Consider the following 17892-nt stretch of genomic DNA (forward strand, 5'->3'; position numbering starts at 1 on the left):
CTTTATTCTCATGAAAACAGACCCCCCGTCAAACGAGGTTAACGATACCCCGTTCAGGCCCAAATCGTCTCCCTTTTATCGTATGACGTCACACTGCTGTCACGTGATTCGGTCTGGTATATAATTCGCCCTTCCCTTAACACCATAACTAAAAAACGATAACGAGAACTGCCCAACTAACGCCGCTATCAGCACTGAGACCTCGAGGTCAGTTTAGGTGCATGGCGGGCTCTTACGAGTCAAGTAAGCTTTTGCAAGGTACTGTATCGTGAACCACTATTTATTACTACTACAGTAGATATAGCCAAAGAGATTGGTTTTAATCTCTTTGGATATAGCACCCCGCTAAAGCCTGCATATAAAGTCGGATAGGGAGTTATTCAACCCAACCAGCAAAGGGGCTACATTTCCTTTCGTTGTAAAATACGTAATAGCGAATTGCCTTTCTTTCAATATGTCCATATATTATAGCTCTCTCTTGTTCGTTAATATTTCATTTGGCAACACATTTTTCAAATGTTTTTTTTTATTTCTGTCAAAATTACAGATTAGTGTTTCGCACATAGTAGATATCATATATATAACTGTTTTGCAAATAGATATCATATATTGGTTTCGCAGCAGAATCATGACAGAATGGATTTTAGAGTGGTAGATTTCGTTAGAAATGAAACTAAGATATTTACCGATTCAGATTTAAATATGGAGCCACCTGGAAACTCTAACATGGCATTAGCCAAATACACAACAAGTGTTAATGTTGGAAGTGCTATAAATGCATTGAGCTTGTGCCAAAACAGCAACAAAATTGTGGTCGCTGGCAGGGCGTTGCTGAAGATTTACGAAGCAGAACCACAAAATCAATTAAAAGAAATTGCAAACTTGCACATGGGTAGAAAACAGGTGAAATTTTTATGATGCATGTGTTTTAACTGGTCACCAGCAGCAGAATTGCCATGTGAAAGGTAGCATAACTATAAAAACCAAATATAAAAATAAGTAAATGTTGTTTCTATATTTCGTTCATCAGAAAGGGAATCAGATGTTTATAGTATTTCATACAACCCTATGAATTTTATGTTTTTCGTTCAACACAGTGGTGCAATGGTTAGCATGCCTGCTTTTAGTTTTACCAGAGAGGTTATGCGATCAAGGCTTGCCGTTGTTACCATTGTAGGCGTATGTGTTTCTAGGCAAGACACTTAACGCTAATTGCTCTAACTCGGTTTCTAATGGGTTCTTGAATTGTCAGCTATATTATATAAAAAATTCAATCATTATAATTTAAGCGCTGGTGTCCTGTTTCATTTGCCTCGTGCCAGCTTACAAATTACCACATATATAACTTTGTGAATATATATATATAATTGTTATTTTTTGGTCTTTTCGCAGGGGCTTAATATGAGTAGCTCTGATGTAGTGTGGAGTTCAAAGGATGAAAATCTAATCGCAACAGCTGCAACAAACGGAGCTATCGTGGTGTGGGACTTGAATGCTGTGGGTCGAAACAAGCAACTTGCTGTGCTGTCAGATCATAGACGAACTGTCACAAAAATCTCAATTCATCCAAAAGAGTCCACTCGCTTACTCAGTGGTTCTCAGGTAGTATTTCTATCTATGTGTATAAACTGTTGCTGCTCAAAAATATGAAGAATATTTACAGAATTATAAAACCCCACAACTACCATAGACTGCTGTAAACTGTTCAAAAACTAATCAGGTTATTCGGAATTTTGGATATTATGTGTTAAAGGTGTCCCATCTTTCTACAGTACTATATGTCAACGTTTGTATTTTAACAGGACTGTACAATGAGAATGTTTGATCTACGTAAAAAAGAAAGTACTGGAATGTTTCAAAGTAAAGCAGATGGTGTTAGGAGCGTGGAGTTCAGTCCATTTCATTATTTCATGTTTGCCGCTAGTTTTGATAATGGGAGTGTTCAAGTGAGTGTAAACAAGGATAATGGAGTAAATAAGCCCCTAATACTGCATGTTTTAACTTACTGGTATGTTGTGAAACTTGTAAAAAAAAATTTTTTTAATGGCTTTGGAAATGTTTAATGTAAAATTCAGGTCTTTAAATACAATAAAAAAACAAAAATGTATGTGTTAGAATGTGTGTACATTGTTTAAACTTTTTTTTATTATATTATACTTTTATTATATAAATTCCTCTATTAAAAAAAAATCTTCTTTTAGATTAATTAATAAAAATGTATTTCTTAATTTTATATGTATATATATATAGATATATATATATATGTATATATATATATATATGTATAAACAGATTTGGGATTATCGTCAAAGCAAAACCTATCTCAGTCAGTTCCTTGCACACAAAGGCTCGGTATACACACTTAACTGGCATCCAGATGAAGATGAAAGGAATAAGATTGCTACAGGAGGGAGGGATAATATTGTTAAGGTAGAGTTGAATGAAATTTAATTGTTTAACTTTGCATTGTGGGAAAATGTGTAACCACGTATGTAACTTTGTTGATGATTGTTTTTATGTATGGCTGAATTAAGACACAATTAAGACAACCCATTAGTGTGCACTATAGGAGAAATTGCCGTTAACTGTCTTGCTTAAGATATACACCTACAATAGTAGCAGTGACCAGCCTTGAACCAATAACCTCAGGGTAAAGGTAGGCACGCTAACCACTTTACCACTGCTGCGATTTTCGACAAAAAAAGACAAAAAAATGGTAGACAAGTAAAGTATTTCACTTTCTACCTAGGTATGGGAAACAGGTACTTCTCACAACAAACAGATTTCCAATATTCCGACATCTACCTCAGTTTCTGCAGTTAGATGGCGTCCTTCTCACAAGGATCAGTTAGCCACTGTATCTATGATGTTGGACTTCAGTGTAAATGTGTGGGATCTTCGCAGAAGATTTGTACCTTACGCTTATTTTGAGGTAAATATTAGGTGCTGGTAAAGAATCCTTCCCCTATATTATCTGCTAAACGTAAACTCATATAACCACCAGCCCCTACCTATAAATAACCCCTAACTAGATCAAATTATAAGACTGAGGTACACCACCAATTCAAATAGGGTTAATGGGCCAAATCTCGCCTAAATACTGGTTTCTCATTTCTCAAGGACCTCACCCATATAGAATAGAAACCCAAACAGGGTAATACTTGTTTTAAAAATCAAAAAACTAAAAACAAATTATTCAAATTAAAAAATCTGTTCTTTTTCAATAACAAAAATAATATTTTAGGAGCACAATGATGTGACAACCGGAATTGCTTGGAAACAAAATGATCCAGAAGTTTTATTTTCATGTTCAAAAGACGGAACACTAGTGATGCATGCTATGCAGGATGCAATTCAACCTTGGAAAAAAATCAAAACTAGAGGATTAGACGTTGGTTCACGAGGGCTAGTTCTTTTTGCTGGTGAAGACTCAAATATCCCAGCAAGGGCTCAGAGTCCTACAGGCTCGGGGCAAAATAAGTTGCCAGGACTTTTTGGTTGGGGTGTCGGCAAGCAAGATCCAGAATGGGCGGGTTCTGCTCCTGCCTCACCTACAGCAAATAATCACCAGCTACAGTTGTTTTTACACGCTCGTTCGCATCTCAATTCTTTCACCAACAATTCTACGCTGAAAACTCACGATAGTACGCAAGAAATAAACCAGACTTCGCAGACTATGGATGAAATCATATCCGAAACATTTGTAGATGATGGTTTTGTTTATGCTGCAAAGCATTATCTACTTAATGGTCCAGAAAACGATATGTCATTTCGTAAACTGTGTGAGCATAACTCTAATGTGGCTGCCAAGTTGGGTGAATTTAGCGTATCTCGTGTATGGTTAATACTGGCAGAGTTCTACAATAGTGTTGTTTTGCTAAAACAAAAAACGACGTCCAATTTTTTTCCTGTGCCCAAAACATGTTCAGATGCAACACTTGATGGAACAAAAAGAACGGAAAATGAAACAAAAAGAAATACGGTAAGTAATAATACTTTTAATATAAACCAATTATCATTAATCTTAAGCTCCTATTCATGCACTCCTATAGTTATTGTGTGCTTTGCTGTTTTAGGCCGGGTCATTTAGCTAAATAACTATAGTTAGTACATTAATCAGTTATTAGGACTTGACTACATAAAATTACTCATTTAGTTGACTTAATTTTTCACACGTACTGTTCAGCGCATGTTTGGTTAAAAAGATAGCCTACCTGCACTATATTGAGTTTAACAGCCACGTTTTGAACCATACCTCTTTCCACACCCTTTTATCCATAACGTATTTTAAGGACTGTCATTTTGCTGTTAAGTCCCTTTAATTCGATTTTTAAATAATATGATTTTTGCTATCGTTTCGAAGAGGTAAATATAAAGTTATAATATTGTGTATTTATCGTAATAAGATTACAAAACACTGTTGTCATTTTATTGGAATCACTGTTGGGTGTTGAGTTAATGGGCCAAATTTGGCCTAAATCCCAAAACAAGAACCTCACCCACATAAAATAGAATGTTTGAATCATCAAAATAACATCCAAGATAATTTTAGGATGAAGTTAGCAGTCCTCAAGTTCAAAGTGTTGATCCGGACTCTGAGTTTCAGTCGGATGAAGGAAGACTTGAGGTAATGGGTTGACCAAATTATTAACCATACACAATATAAAATAAATAAGCACCCATAAAGTTGTCCAAATTATCATGCACATAATAAATAAATTATAATAATCAAAAATAGTAATAGGTCGTCTGAATTATCAACTAACGCAATTTAAATAGTCACCAGCAAAGTATAACATACATGGTAAGCTGGCACGAGGTGTGTGAAATAAAACGCCTCTCAGTCATGATATAACGACTGTCGTTTCCGGCCATGCGAGGGTAAAATCAGTTACATTTATTCAGGTGGAAGATTATCTCACAGATATTGCAAGAGGACGACACTCGGAACCAGACTTTTATATTTCTGATGATGAAAATGGCCTGTAAGTGTTAAGTATAACGTGGTGGCAAAGTGGAAGCATACCTGGCTTATGCCCAGAGTAATGCTGTCATTGCCCCCCTAACACATGCAAATAATTCGCATTGAAGTATAAACCGTTAATGAGTTACTTATTATCTGTCCTTGACAGAGTAAATTAAGACATTATAACACAAGTACCTTAAAACTCATGTTATAGAGTTATCACTTGTAACTTGGCTCTAAAGAGTTAATAAGAATGTAACTTTTGGGGTTGGTTGTTTTCTTATGTTTATTCTGTATTTTCACATTCTGTATTTTTTATTCTGTATTTTTTATTCTGTATTTTTTGTCCGGCATGGGTTCAAGGCTAGTCGCTGCTACCATTGTGGGCGTATGTGTCCTTGGGCAAGACACTTAACGGCAATTGCTCCAACCCAGTGGTCACTAATGGGTTGTCCAAATTATCAGCCATACACAAAAAAAATGAAAAAATCCAAAAAAAAAATAATCACCCACAAAGTAACATACTTGGTAACTCGTAAGCTGGCACGAGGTGCACACCCGTGTTATAACGACTGTCGTTTTCCGGCCACGCGAGGATAAAGTAAGTTACATTCATTCATTCACACTATTTTAATAGTTTTAAAGGGCTCCCTGTTAAGCAACTATGTTTTAATATTAGATGGGGTGGTGCTACTTCAGATGCAGACTTCATGTATACACAAGAATGGTCATTAATGGGAAGGGTACCCACTGAAGCTTTTGAAAAGAAAGAGGTAAACTGCATGGCCTATCACTGCTACCATTGCCGTTATATGTGTATAAGGTGGTTAGCGTGCCTGCCTCTAACCCAGAGGTAATAGGTTCAAGGCTCGTTGCTGCTACCATAGTGGGTATGTGTTCTTGGGCAAGCCACTTAACGGCAATTGTTTAACCCAGTAGTCAGTAATGTATTGACTGAATTGTCAGCCATACATAAAAAAAAGAATCACCCACAAAATAATATACATGGTAACTCGTAAGCTGGCATGAGGTGTACACCCGTGTTATGATGTGTAGATAGATGGACCGCTCACATCTTAACTGGAGGATATATATTTACTTTACACATTAATTTTATAAACTCTTTTCACTAGGCTGTAAAAAAATATTTGTTTCCAATTGCACAGGACCTTGACAATGAAGCTATTGCTTTATTCGGTCATATAGATGCTCCGTCAGGCATGACCAATGACTCTGAAGCCCCAAAACAGAAAATCATCACGCCCCACGGGGGAAGATGGTACGAAACACAAACCTCAACCCAAGACTCATCTTCCCCCCCAACACCAACTTCCATGGATCAGAACTCTGATCCTCTCGCAACAGGGAAGAAACTATCAGTAAAACCATCCGTGTGGCCTCTTCCTCTAGATGATATTCGGAATCAAACAACTGTAGAGGAGTTAAGGTAAGATCGTAGTACACTTGAGTCCGTAGATGATAGACTGAAACTTTTTAAAATCTAGGGGAATAAATAATTGTTATATAATTGAACCTATATGCGTGAAGTTTTAAAAATGCAATGGAATAATAAAATGTAACTTGATTTATCCTCAAATGCCCAGAAGAGACAGTTTTTATAACACGAATGTTCTGCTTCATACATCTTGTGCCAGCTTAGGAGTTGGTAACTTTTTTGACCACTGGTTTGGAGTAATTGCCGTTAAATGTCCTGCTCAAAGACACACATCACCACAATGTTGGCAATGACGAGCCTTGAACCCACAACCTTTGGTTTACCACTGTGCCACGGCATAAGACCGGTAACATATGTGTGCATTTTAGATATGGTAGATTTGTGCATTTTTATCATCATGTCAATGTAACTATTTTTACCTTAACTAGATACCTTGCTGAAAGTGGTGATGTACAAACCCCGGTTTCAATCCTGGTAGCAATCTCATCCTACCCCACTAATGTTACGTTAGAAATACCAGAAGCAGAGGCCGAACACTGGTTTAACTCGTACCTTGATCTACTGTTTAAACATGAACTATTTGTACAACATGCAGAGGTATGGTATTGCGTTATTTGGGTCATTAAAATTATAACAACAGTATCCTATTTCAGGGCTTTCCAAACTTTTTTGCTTGCGACATGGGTAATGACTATCATGTTTCAGGGCTTTTGCTCATGACCCCTTTCATTCTTTAAAAATATTCCCCAAACCTTCATGGTTAACAGTATACTATGTGCAGTACTTTGTAGGGTGTTTTAACAACTGTTGTTTTGCTGTTGATTCCCTTCTCTTTGTTCTTTAAACAACTTGATTACAAGATCTTCGTTATCATTTTAAAGATACAAGAAAGCAGTGGTACTATGTTATGTTAAAAACCAATCATTCAATGTAAATATTGCAGGTAATCAAGTTAAGCCGACTCCCGTCAATTAGAATGCTTTCATCATCTTCCACCATACATACAAGCTGTAAGGTTTGCCAACGCAGGATGCCAAACTCTTGCTCATGGTCATGTGACCATAGATCTAAACCTGACCACAAGTCACCAGTGCTTTGTTTTTTATGTAAAAAAGTTGTCAAAACACTTTATCTATATTGTCAAACATGTTCATTTGGTGGCCACTTACAGTGCATGCAGTCTTGGACTAAGTTGTCTAAGGAGAAAAATATTCAAACGGAACGCTGTGCTAACCACTGTGTGTAGAACCATTCTTGGTTCACGTATTTATTTATAGCTTTATTATCTTCATTACAAAACCATGAGGCATTTACAGAGTTTGGTCTTTCATAATACAAAGCACAATACCAGAGAGTTTCTAATTATGAAAATATGCAAAACAAATTTGGTACACATAGGTTTGACATAATTTTGTCTTTTTGTTTCTTTGTCACTACTGTTCAGTTTCCGTCATAAATGTTCTTTTCTCACTAATAACTTTCAGTTACTTTCTGTACTTGATTTTTGTTAAAAAATATAATTTTTTTGCAGAAGGTAAAGTAATAAGCACGCACCAGTCGAAATACTTTCCTCTACAACATTTTGCTAAATTTCTTTACTTTTTTATAATTGTTACTGCTTTGTCATTGTATGTTCTTTCCATAAAAGCAAAATATGTTCTGAAAGTATGTTTTATTGATAATGGACAGAGTTGATTTTGCACCAAGACCCAGAATGCAGGAAATTGGTTAGCAGTTTGCTGTTACTTCAATCAGATACGTTTTCTGATTTTACAAGTGTTGTGGTAAATACAAAATCAGGTTTGGTAATTTCCTAAGACTGGTCCTCTTGTGTCCATAAATCACGAATCAAAAGTTTGTTTTCTAAAGATAAAACTTATTTGGCATCACTGGCCTGTGATGTTATAGCTAAGGATTCTGCCAGAATGTAAGTGGTTGTGTTTTGGGGGATTTTATATAACAGTGTTTCGTTAGTTTTGAATTATGGCTGAGCATATTTTATGTATTACTGCAAGTGGTGGGATACCATTGCTCACAAGAACAAAACCGGGTAAGTTTACGGTTCCTGTTGCTAAACTAGTTTTACTGTTGCTTTAACCTATGCCATACGCCTATAGTAAAGTGGGTTGGGCCGTTTGGGTAAGGTGGTACAGGGTTTGTCGCTGTTACCATTCTTGGCCTCTGTATCCTTGGGAAAGACAATTAACAGTAATTGCTCCAAAAGTGGTAACTTATTAGGGGGCATGAGGTGTATAACACAAAACACCCAGCGACCGTCGTTGCCCCTCCATGCGAGGGTAATTCATTTACGCTATCCTCCGGCTTCCACCCTTTATAAATTCCAAATACACCTTGTTATTAACACTACATTATGTTACAGGATGTTCCCCTCTATCTTTTCCCGTAGTTGGAGCACTAAACGGAGTTCACATGTTCGCTGCAAACAGAGACGTAAAATTGTTGAGCACTTTAACGGGAAACAAACGAATTGTGTGGAAAGTTTTCCAAGGTTAATATTCTTTATTTATTGCAAAGTTGTTATTTCTTCTAAAAAACTTTTTTTTTGTCTCGTATACTTGTGAATGATTTTTATTTTTTACCTTTCAATACAGATAGTAGATTGCTATTGTTTCTTCATTGGATTTAAAAGAGAGAATAAATGGCACTTTAAAACATGTGACAAAATAGGACAGTCACTGAAAAATTTACAGTAACATAAAAGTGAATATTTTAAAAAGTTTTTATATTTTTTCAATACAGATAGCATTGTCTTGATTGCCATTGTTCCATCATTGGATGCAAAGATGTGCGGGAAGAGCAATCCTGATGATGAGGAAGAGCAAGATGCTGCTCTTATCCTCCAAGATTCCTCTCGTAACTCCTCATCTACAATTACAGACGCTCACATTTCGAGACTGCTCGAAAATGTTTTTCATTCTCTTGTATTTCTGACAGGTTTGGTCAAATTAAAGTTTTTTGGAACAAGAGTTTTATTATTAAAAAAAACTAAAATAAAGATCCCCAAAAAGATTCTATTCTATGTGGGTGAAGCACTTGTCGAAGGCTTACGATTTAAGCCAGATTTGCCTCTTGTTATTGTCATAACTATTATTAAATTAGATTTTTGCTCTTGTAGGACTGCAAGAACTCACCAATATTCAAAACGTTGATCGTTTAAAAAAGGATCTGAGATCTTGTAACAGTTTAATCGACACTTATTTAGACACAAGTAAGAACAACTATTTATCTATTTATTCTCTTCTTGTTTTAATCAATCTGATTCTTCTGCATTCACTCACAAAGTAACATACATGGTAACTCATAAGCTGGCACAAGGTGTATAAAACAGAACACCCGTGTTATAATGACCACGCAAGGATAAAGTAAGTTACATTCATTCATTCATTCATTCAGACTGGTAATGTTTATGCTACAAAACAGGTGAAAAGCAAAAGCAACCACAATTTGAAATGTTTGGTGATCTAACTCAATGTGTAGATGTTATGCTACATGAAGATTCAAAACTTCTAGAGGTATTATTATTAATATATGGGACGAGAAAAAAAATAAATGAGACAAAAATTTGTTTGGAAAATAAATTTACGTTGTTTAACCAGAAGAACAATTATAATTAACTAATACATACAATTTGTATAATGCCAAACCCAATTTGTATAAAAACAATTCCTTTAATGGCGAACTTTAGTTTCAATTCTAACTTTTCCTGCAGGAACATTTAACAGCATTTGCTGAAGCAGCAGACAGCACATACGGTTGTTTGGTGAATAACGGGCAAGTAGTTTGTGCTACAGCAAAGTGGTGGCTGCTTACTGGGTTGGAACTTGCTTTACTTAGTAGGGTAAGTTTTATAGAATTCATTGTAAACATACAATATAGTTCTATAAGTATAATTTGTTTACTATCAAAAAAACAACTATTTATAGTACTGGTGAAAATATGGGATACAGTTAGCACATCTATAACCGTTCTTTTTGTGTACGGCCAAATTGGATTGGAAAATATTTTAAAATATTTGCCATCATTCTTACCCCACCCTACTATTTTATAACTCTGTTTATCAACACACGATGAAATATGTTATAGTTTTAAACTGCTACTCTAACTTGACCTAAAATATTGCTTTACAAAATGGACAACAAAACATAATCAAGCATGACTCTTGCCATTTTATCTAATTAGTGACGCACATCATATATATATATATATATAATATATATTCAATTTAAAATAAATGTTACACAGCTTATCAACACATTGTCCTCGTCCATCACGTCATGTGACATACCCATATACTTACCCCACAGTAGCCCCAATATTGCACATCGTCTGCTTGTGTTCACCCTCGTGTCAGGGGTGGGGGTAAAAAGTGGGGTAAGGGTGTGTGTATTGTGCGGACCCCAACCCAGCTTAACACAAGTGCAGGAAACTTTACTAGAAAGGTAATTGCAATGTTATAATGAATAAATAATCGTAACTTGCTTTATCCTCTGGTGGTGGGGCAACGACATTCAATATAGCACGTGTGCTCTGTTTCATACACTTTGTGGCCACTTTAAAAGTTACCACATATGTAACTTTGTGTATGATTGTTTTCACTGTATGGCTGATAATTTAGACAACCCATTAGTGACCGCTGGGTTGAAACAATTGCCATTAAGTGTCTTGCCCAAACATACATACGCCCACAATAGTAGCAGCGACGAGCCTTCAAACCCATTACCTTTAGGTTAGAGACGGCTAATCACTGTTCCACAGTGCAGGACAAACATTAAATACTAAAAATATCAAAAGATATCAAAAACATAAAAATAAACATCTTTGTAGTTTCTGGAGATCTGCAATGAACACCCTACAACGATGCGCTCACTCACACACAATACCTGACCCCCTAATTCAAACCTTACCCTCGCCCCTTCTCGGCTTTCTATTGGTCGATACTGAAAACCGACGATGCGTGTCGTTGATGAGGCCCTCAAGTGGTGATGCGGATCACATGAGCAGGAGGAAACAACAGAAGAACGAAGAGAAGTTTGAATCTTCTTGGATCTTTGGAAAACTGACGGAATTTTACAAGTAAGATGTGTGGGTGGTGTTTGGCCTAAAAAAACGAGCTTAAAATAATAAATACGTATTCTATATGGGAGAGGTCCTGCAGCGCGATACTGCGTGTCATGAGATCTGGGATTAAGGCTCCAGTTTTTTCCTGCTTCAAAAAAGATGTAAAATTGTGTGATATATGAATGTAAATGTGTCTCCCAGTCAGATGAAATTTTAGCAGTTAATCGGATGAGCTTGTGTTTGTACTTTAATTGTGAATGATTGGAAAGAGGGAAAACACTCACTGTGTCACTTATTTTGGTTGGCTGTTCTGTAATTATTTTATTTTTTAAATTTCTCTTTTGTTATTATTATAATTTTGATTCCGACAAGTGATCTATGCATGCGTAGTAGTTTAATATCCCCAAAAACCTGAACTAAACAGTTCCCGAATCATAGATTCGTCGTTGGAACATCGTTACCGTTGCCCGAAACGATAGAAGACGAGCCATACCCTGATACTATACACGATAGTAGCCATATCGGGTTATGTCATTACCGCTGCTTAAAACGGCACAAAGCGTTCGCTTTAGTGAGGTCACAGTACCAATTGTTTGCCGTTTATTCTAACACTGCTCCTACCTTCGCTTTGCAAGGGTTAACTAATCAAGCTATGGACGTTTTACTGAAGGACCGGTTACTATAGGCGTGGCAGACAGATAGTGGGTGGGGTAAGATGGGACATTTTTTTATTATCTTTTCTCGTCCCATTTGTTAGTAAACAAAGAATATTTACAGAATCATATAACAATATCTCCGCGATTAAAAATTTGTTGAATGTTAAAAACATGATCTGGAAATATGGGATTTGGGTGCTAACAGTATCCCGTCTTACCCCAACGTCACCGTGTTATGAGTAGTTGTTTATGATTTACTGCAGTAAAGAGCGTATTCTTGTTTCTAAACTGAGTCCTATTTTAGCTGTACCAGTAGTACCATAGTACATTGCATGTTCGTTATAATTATCAAATAAAAATCTATTTTAGAGTATTTTTTAGACCGTTTATACCTCTTTACTTTTCATAAAAAATCGCCAAAATTTTGCTGACCAAATAAATGTAAGCACTTTATATGATGGAGGCAATTTACTTTTGATAAAACGATTAACAATTGAATCTCAATGGCAAAGTTAACATGGAGCAATCTTAAAATTAGCGCTTCTCGAAATGCACGTCACGCATAGCACGATCACGCACGCTTGAGTTTGGATAAAATCGTTGACGCATCAGCCACGTACGCGTATGTGCGTCAGTTACGTCTTGTAAATCGACATCCACGTTTCTCTGCAAACCGCTCTTGTCTGGCAATCTGTAAGTCAAGTTTAAATTAAAAGTTTTTAAGGTACTACTGTATATGTTGATATAACTACACGGGTATGACAACCACCACGGAAAGTGGTTAGCATGCCTGTCTCTAGTAGACGGTTAAGGTGACTGTACACAGTATTCGGAATTCGTCCATTTTGTCTATTTTTTCCGGATTTCGCTGTCGCATGCGGAATTGGACACGGGTTTGCATACGGCTTCGCATGCGACTTCGCACGCCGGATACTGTCTACAGCTACCTTTAGGCTCGAAGCTGCTTACCATTGTGGGCGTTCATGAAACCCACGAACTTACAGACGTAACCTAATAGCGCGGACAAAATGTATGAAGTAGAAAACCGGCATGGTAATGTCAGTTCCGTAACACTAGAATAAATACGTGTCTTTTTTTTGCTAAGGAAAAGTTGAGTTATATATTTTGTAACTAGATTTTGTATTTTGTTCTTTACTTTTACATTTTGTAACGTTAGTAATTTGTGTTGAATAAGTATAGGCTGTTCAGTACATGTACAAACTGGTTGCAATAACATTCGGTTTCGTATTTTACCTTTAAAGACATTTTGAAGTATATTTTGTGAAATTAACTATTAGCCCCTAAAACGTACCGTTTATTTACGAATGTGTTCGTAACTTACTGCTGTTGAGAATTCCGTCGTTAAGAAACACAAATACAATAAAGCACGTGCACGATTAGTATTAATATAAATATGTACACATCAAACTAATAAAATAATTTGTTCACGCCAAACTTAAATGAAACAAAATGTTGAAATTAAAAAGCACAAAGACCAAACGAATTTTAGAACACGTAACGCGGAAAAGCATATTACACAGTACACGAATACAGCACAAAATTATGACACAACACAAAACCGTGCAAACTAAATGGAAAATAACATACAAATCAACACAGTGTGTGATGTACAAATTAAAGCATGTGTATAGTAGGATGGGGTAAAATCGAACATGTTTCCAATTTTTTTTGTTGTTCGGGAGTAAACAAAGAATTTTCGTAGAACTATATAACCGTAGCTCCGCGATTCTTAAAGAGCGTTGTTAATTGTTTAAAACACGATCAGGAAATTTGGAATTTAGGTGCTAACGGTATCCAAGTTTACCCCAAAGAACTAAATACAAATTAATGCAAGCATGTATGTTCGTTACATAGGATTAATAAGTCAATTTCGATGTTCCCTCGCGGTAAAACATGCAAACGTGTTTTTGGTTCTTGACGCGCGGTGGCGCCATAGAGTCGGGCAATGTGACATTTCGGTGTTGTTGCTGCCATTGGTACTTGTTGTTACTGTTATGTTAAATCATGAAAAATTAAAAGTAGTGCAAATGAAAATCAAATAATTAAATAACAAAATTCAAAACCAAATAAACAATTTTTTTATCTGCACACTCACCAGTGGAAATTGAGTAACACAATACAAAAAAACGTCAAAATTTTACTGTATACTGTCTTTTACTCACATCCCGGGTAGGTCAACGAATCTCTTGTCTGCCTTCACAGGAATGACAAAGAAGTTTTGACCGGGCACTGTCCCCGTTTTATCTCGGTAGGAGTTCCGGTGTGCTTGCGACATCTAGTGAGTAAATTTAACAAAAAACACACAATCACGTTAGGTCAAAAATACGTTTTTGTAGACATATCTATTGGGTATGCTGCACAAAAATTATATATACCCATTTTGACTATTGTTAATCATATGCTGTTTTAGCCAGAAACATATTTTTTATAGGGTTTGTTATAATTTAAACTTGCTTACTGTTTAGCTTTCGCATCAAATACGATTCACTTACATTGTCAAAACCCTCTAACTCCTTTGTTCTGTCATAATCGAGATTGAATCGACTCCACGTTGGTGTAGTTCGGTATTTTTCTCTTGTCCTTGCCCGGTTACCAAGCACTAACGACGGGTCATACGTGTATATAGTAGGGAACTGTGGGTGCGTATAAGTTTAGGGTCGCTAATTCCGAGTGATTTTAGAACTTATAGTACAATGGGGTAAGATGTGATGCCATTAGTAGTACTTATATCGCGTGGCCAGAAAACGACAGGCGTTTAACACTAGTGTTCTGTTTCAAACATCCCGTGTCCGCATACAAATTACCACGTTGCTTTGTGGGTAATTATTTTATTTTTTTATCTATGGCTGATAATTTGGTCAGCCCATTAGTGACCACCAAAATAAACATTTTTTAGTTGCCAAATAGTTGTGTATTGTTTCTTACCTCGCCACCTTTTGCACTGTACGGCGATCTGCTTGTATTCAGTGTTGCCGAACGGAAGTCTTGGAAATACTTTAACGTTGCGTTGCCATATGTGTCACCATACTTGTACATAAGATTGGGAACATACCCACGATAGCTGTAATAAAGTAAATAAGAATGCATAGCAGTGTTTTCAAACCGTTTTATGTGACCGCTGTTACTCTTAGTACAAAGTCAAAATATATAAAATTGGGAACACCAATTTTAGGATTTATAGTAGGCTTAGGTAAGATGGGACACCTTTTCATTCTCTTTCTCGTCCATTTTGGTATATTGAGCACAAACATTCAAAGAATTATAAAACCGTATCCTCACGACTCCCATAGACCGCTGTTAATTGTTTAAAACACGATTAGGGTATTTGGATATTATGTGCTAAAGGTGTCCCATGTTTTACCACCTTACTATATGAGTATTTACTTACCCTGGCATAATAGACGGTGGAACATAGGTGGCATTATGTGTTGTTACCAACGTCCCAGCACTTCGTGATGCCATGTTCTAAATACCAAGCAATACTAATATTTATATGTATTCTAAATGTAGATTTTATTATTTAAACCCAAAATTTCTACATAGGTGCATATTTTTATAAATTTCAACGTAATCCTAGACGCTTTGCTGGTTGCCTATAGTAAGCTGCTGTAGTCAGTGTACACAGCTGCAAAGCTATCCTATTTAAAACATGGTATGCATCTTGAACCTTTATATAAAACATTACATATTCTGAAATGGTTCGTAAGAATTATAAATTTATTATCTATACGTTATCCTATAAAATTTATTTCTATACCTCCACAGTGTATAGTATATAAACCATATAGTCCTGTTTAAAAACGTTAAACACCCTGAACTTCTATATAAAACATTACACATTCTCAAATAGTCCTAAAAAGATTGAAATTCATTATTTATTCTATATCCTATTCACTATCCTACTGCCAGCGGTCACGATATACAAGTGCGGATCGTCCGATATTATTACACGACACCAAACAAAACACTGGCCCTCCCCCGCTACTAAGTTACATATAATATTCACTTTCTACGCTCTGCTTATGACCTTACAAAAGCCGCCACTCGACAAAGAAATCTGAGCGCTTTTGTTCTCCTGGTTCTATTATTGTGTAAAGAGCCTCTCCGAATGGTATTTACACAACTGTCTAGGTTTAGGGAAAAAACATTCTCGCGAGGTGGCGCTAGAGATCCGTTTTGTCCACATTGCTGCGTTGCAAAGTTTGTGTAAAATGCAAGATTCTTTATTTTACCCATTTCCAGTCGTTTTTAAATAAAAAAAGTACAAAATTGTAGAAAAATTAAAATTACATTCAGTTATACTATTATAACCGAGTAGATTTAAACATAAGCTCTATATAAATTAATTTTATGCTACTTTAGATATTAAAGTTACTTACCTATTCTGCTTTAAACACACGGTGCGTTACTTTTTGTAAAAAAAAATCAAAAATATAAAACAGGTATATTTTTCCATGACTTCATCACAAATGAGCTATTATGACGTCATATAGTGACAGATTAATTGATGTTATTGGGCAGATAAGTCTTATAATTTAGCGTTGCATCACACGGTAAACCTAAATTGGGCTTCCTGTTTTAACTCAATTTCTCGTCAATAACATTTTAATGCCTTAAAACGGCAAAACAACAGTGCGGTACAAAAACCGTGTTTTTCAAAACAGAGTCGCTAATTTCGCATAATCCTCCGAAAACCCCACGAATTTTGAATTGAAAGTCTGTTCTTTGGCGGAAATTCGTTATCCGATGACGTCAGTCGGACTGGTGCGGGCTTTCAGCTGGCAACCTGATCCGATACCGTTGCCCGCGTACGTGAGCGAACTTCGAACGGTTTTAAATCGCCGGTAATACGTATGTCGTAATGTACCAAGTATATGCCTTATATAATAACAATGTAAAATTTGAGTTATAGGGCTAAGAACAATTGCACTCTGTGTATACATGTCGATGTCCAATATAGAAAGTATTGCTTAAAATATCTACATGTGCATAATTTTAGCAGACCGCTTTATATGCGGAAAACTATGATTCATTTTTTATAATTATTTTAAAATTTGAATTTTGCAAAAAAAAGTTCCTGAAGATTCATACTAACTTTAATATAGGTTAAAATATTAGCATTAAAACACAAATTAAGGTTGTTTTTTTACTAACATACATTATAACCCTTCGTTTAAAGTCCGGCTCAAAAGTAATACCTGATTGCCTAAGGCGTTAATGTATTTATAAATTTCGTGCACCGGTTCAATCGAGACGCTATTCTACGTACGAAGTTGCCGTACTTGCGTCATTTGAGTCTATTTTCGATGTCACTGTTTAGTTTACAAGGGCTATCACACGCGCACGATTCATTTTTATGGAAACTGATTTTATCTTCGAACCATTTTCGGTCCTCCCCAAAAGCGAAAGTGATTCTGCGATTGGCAAAACTTGTTTTATTTTAGAGTTTGGTATTTTAAAGACATTTATTTTATTTCGGATTTAGTTTCCAATTAGCACTTGAAGTACCATTTTCTTGTATTAATTAATATGAACTTCGTTACTATATTCAAAGAAATAATTGAACATTTATGTTATAGTAGTGTGGGGTAAGATGGGACAACGTTTTGATCTTTTTTTCCGTACCTTTTGGAAGTAAACAAATAACAGTTACAGACTTATAAAAACCATATCTTCCCAACTCTAAAAACAGCGTTGTTAATTATTTAAAACAC

General features: G+C 35.9%; 3 protein-coding genes across 6 annotated transcripts; 2 read left to right on the forward strand and 1 right to left on the reverse strand.

The window, feature by feature from the left end:
* The first annotated feature begins 570 nt into the window (after positions 1–570).
* LOC149734264 (GATOR2 complex protein WDR24-like) lies at positions 571–8087 on the forward strand. 2 transcript variants are annotated; one of them, XM_089881308.1, is made up of 12 exons: positions 571–903; positions 1393–1602; positions 1803–1946; positions 2251–2430; positions 2750–2932; positions 3245–3982; positions 4553–4627; positions 4906–4985; positions 5646–5739; positions 6133–6413; positions 6851–7019; positions 7366–8087. In XM_089881308.1, the coding sequence occupies exons 1-12, from the start codon at positions 637–639 to the stop codon at positions 7666–7668; spliced, it is 2724 nt and encodes a 907-aa protein (XP_089737434.1). In that variant the 5' UTR covers positions 571–636; the 3' UTR covers positions 7669–8087. The 2 variants fall into 2 exon arrangements, with proteins under 2 accessions (XP_089737434.1, XP_089737435.1); XM_089881309.1 differs by having other exon boundaries at positions 572–903; positions 2293–2430.
* A 228-nt stretch (positions 8088–8315) lies between these two features.
* Positions 8316–12610, forward strand: LOC149734265 (protein fuzzy homolog). The gene is made up of 9 exons (XM_089881338.1): positions 8316–8472; positions 8803–8931; positions 9183–9377; positions 9559–9651; positions 9864–9955; positions 10153–10281; positions 10686–10882; positions 11268–11516; positions 11940–12610. Exons 1-9 carry the CDS (start codon positions 8406–8408, stop codon positions 12184–12186), a joined length of 1398 nt encoding a protein of 465 aa, XP_089737464.1. The 5' UTR covers positions 8316–8405; the 3' UTR covers positions 12187–12610.
* On the reverse strand, positions 12611–16597 carry LOC149734266 (ciliary microtubule inner protein 2C-like). Of its 3 annotated transcripts, XM_089881371.1 has the most exons (6): positions 16558–16597; positions 15567–15643; positions 15104–15239; positions 14671–14811; positions 14341–14453; positions 12611–12848 (listed from the first exon to the last, which is right to left on the reverse strand). In XM_089881371.1, the coding sequence occupies exons 2-6, from the start codon at positions 15638–15640 to the stop codon at positions 12692–12694; spliced, it is 621 nt and encodes a 206-aa protein (XP_089737497.1). In that variant the 5' UTR covers positions 15641–15643; positions 16558–16597; the 3' UTR covers positions 12611–12691. The 3 variants fall into 3 exon arrangements, with proteins under 3 accessions (XP_089737497.1, XP_089737499.1, XP_089737498.1); XM_089881373.1 differs by lacking the exons at positions 12611–12848; positions 16558–16597 and adding an exon at positions 13452–14145 and having other exon boundaries at positions 15567–15836; XM_089881372.1 differs by lacking the exons at positions 12611–12848; positions 16558–16597 and adding an exon at positions 13452–14167 and having other exon boundaries at positions 15567–15833.
* Positions 16598–17892: the final 1295 nt, after the last annotated feature.

The sequence above is a fragment of the Ciona robusta genome, chromosome 7 (genome assembly GCF_009617815.1).
Source record: "Ciona robusta chromosome 7, ASM961781v2".
NCBI lineage: Eukaryota > Metazoa > Chordata > Ascidiacea > Phlebobranchia > Cionidae > Ciona > Ciona robusta.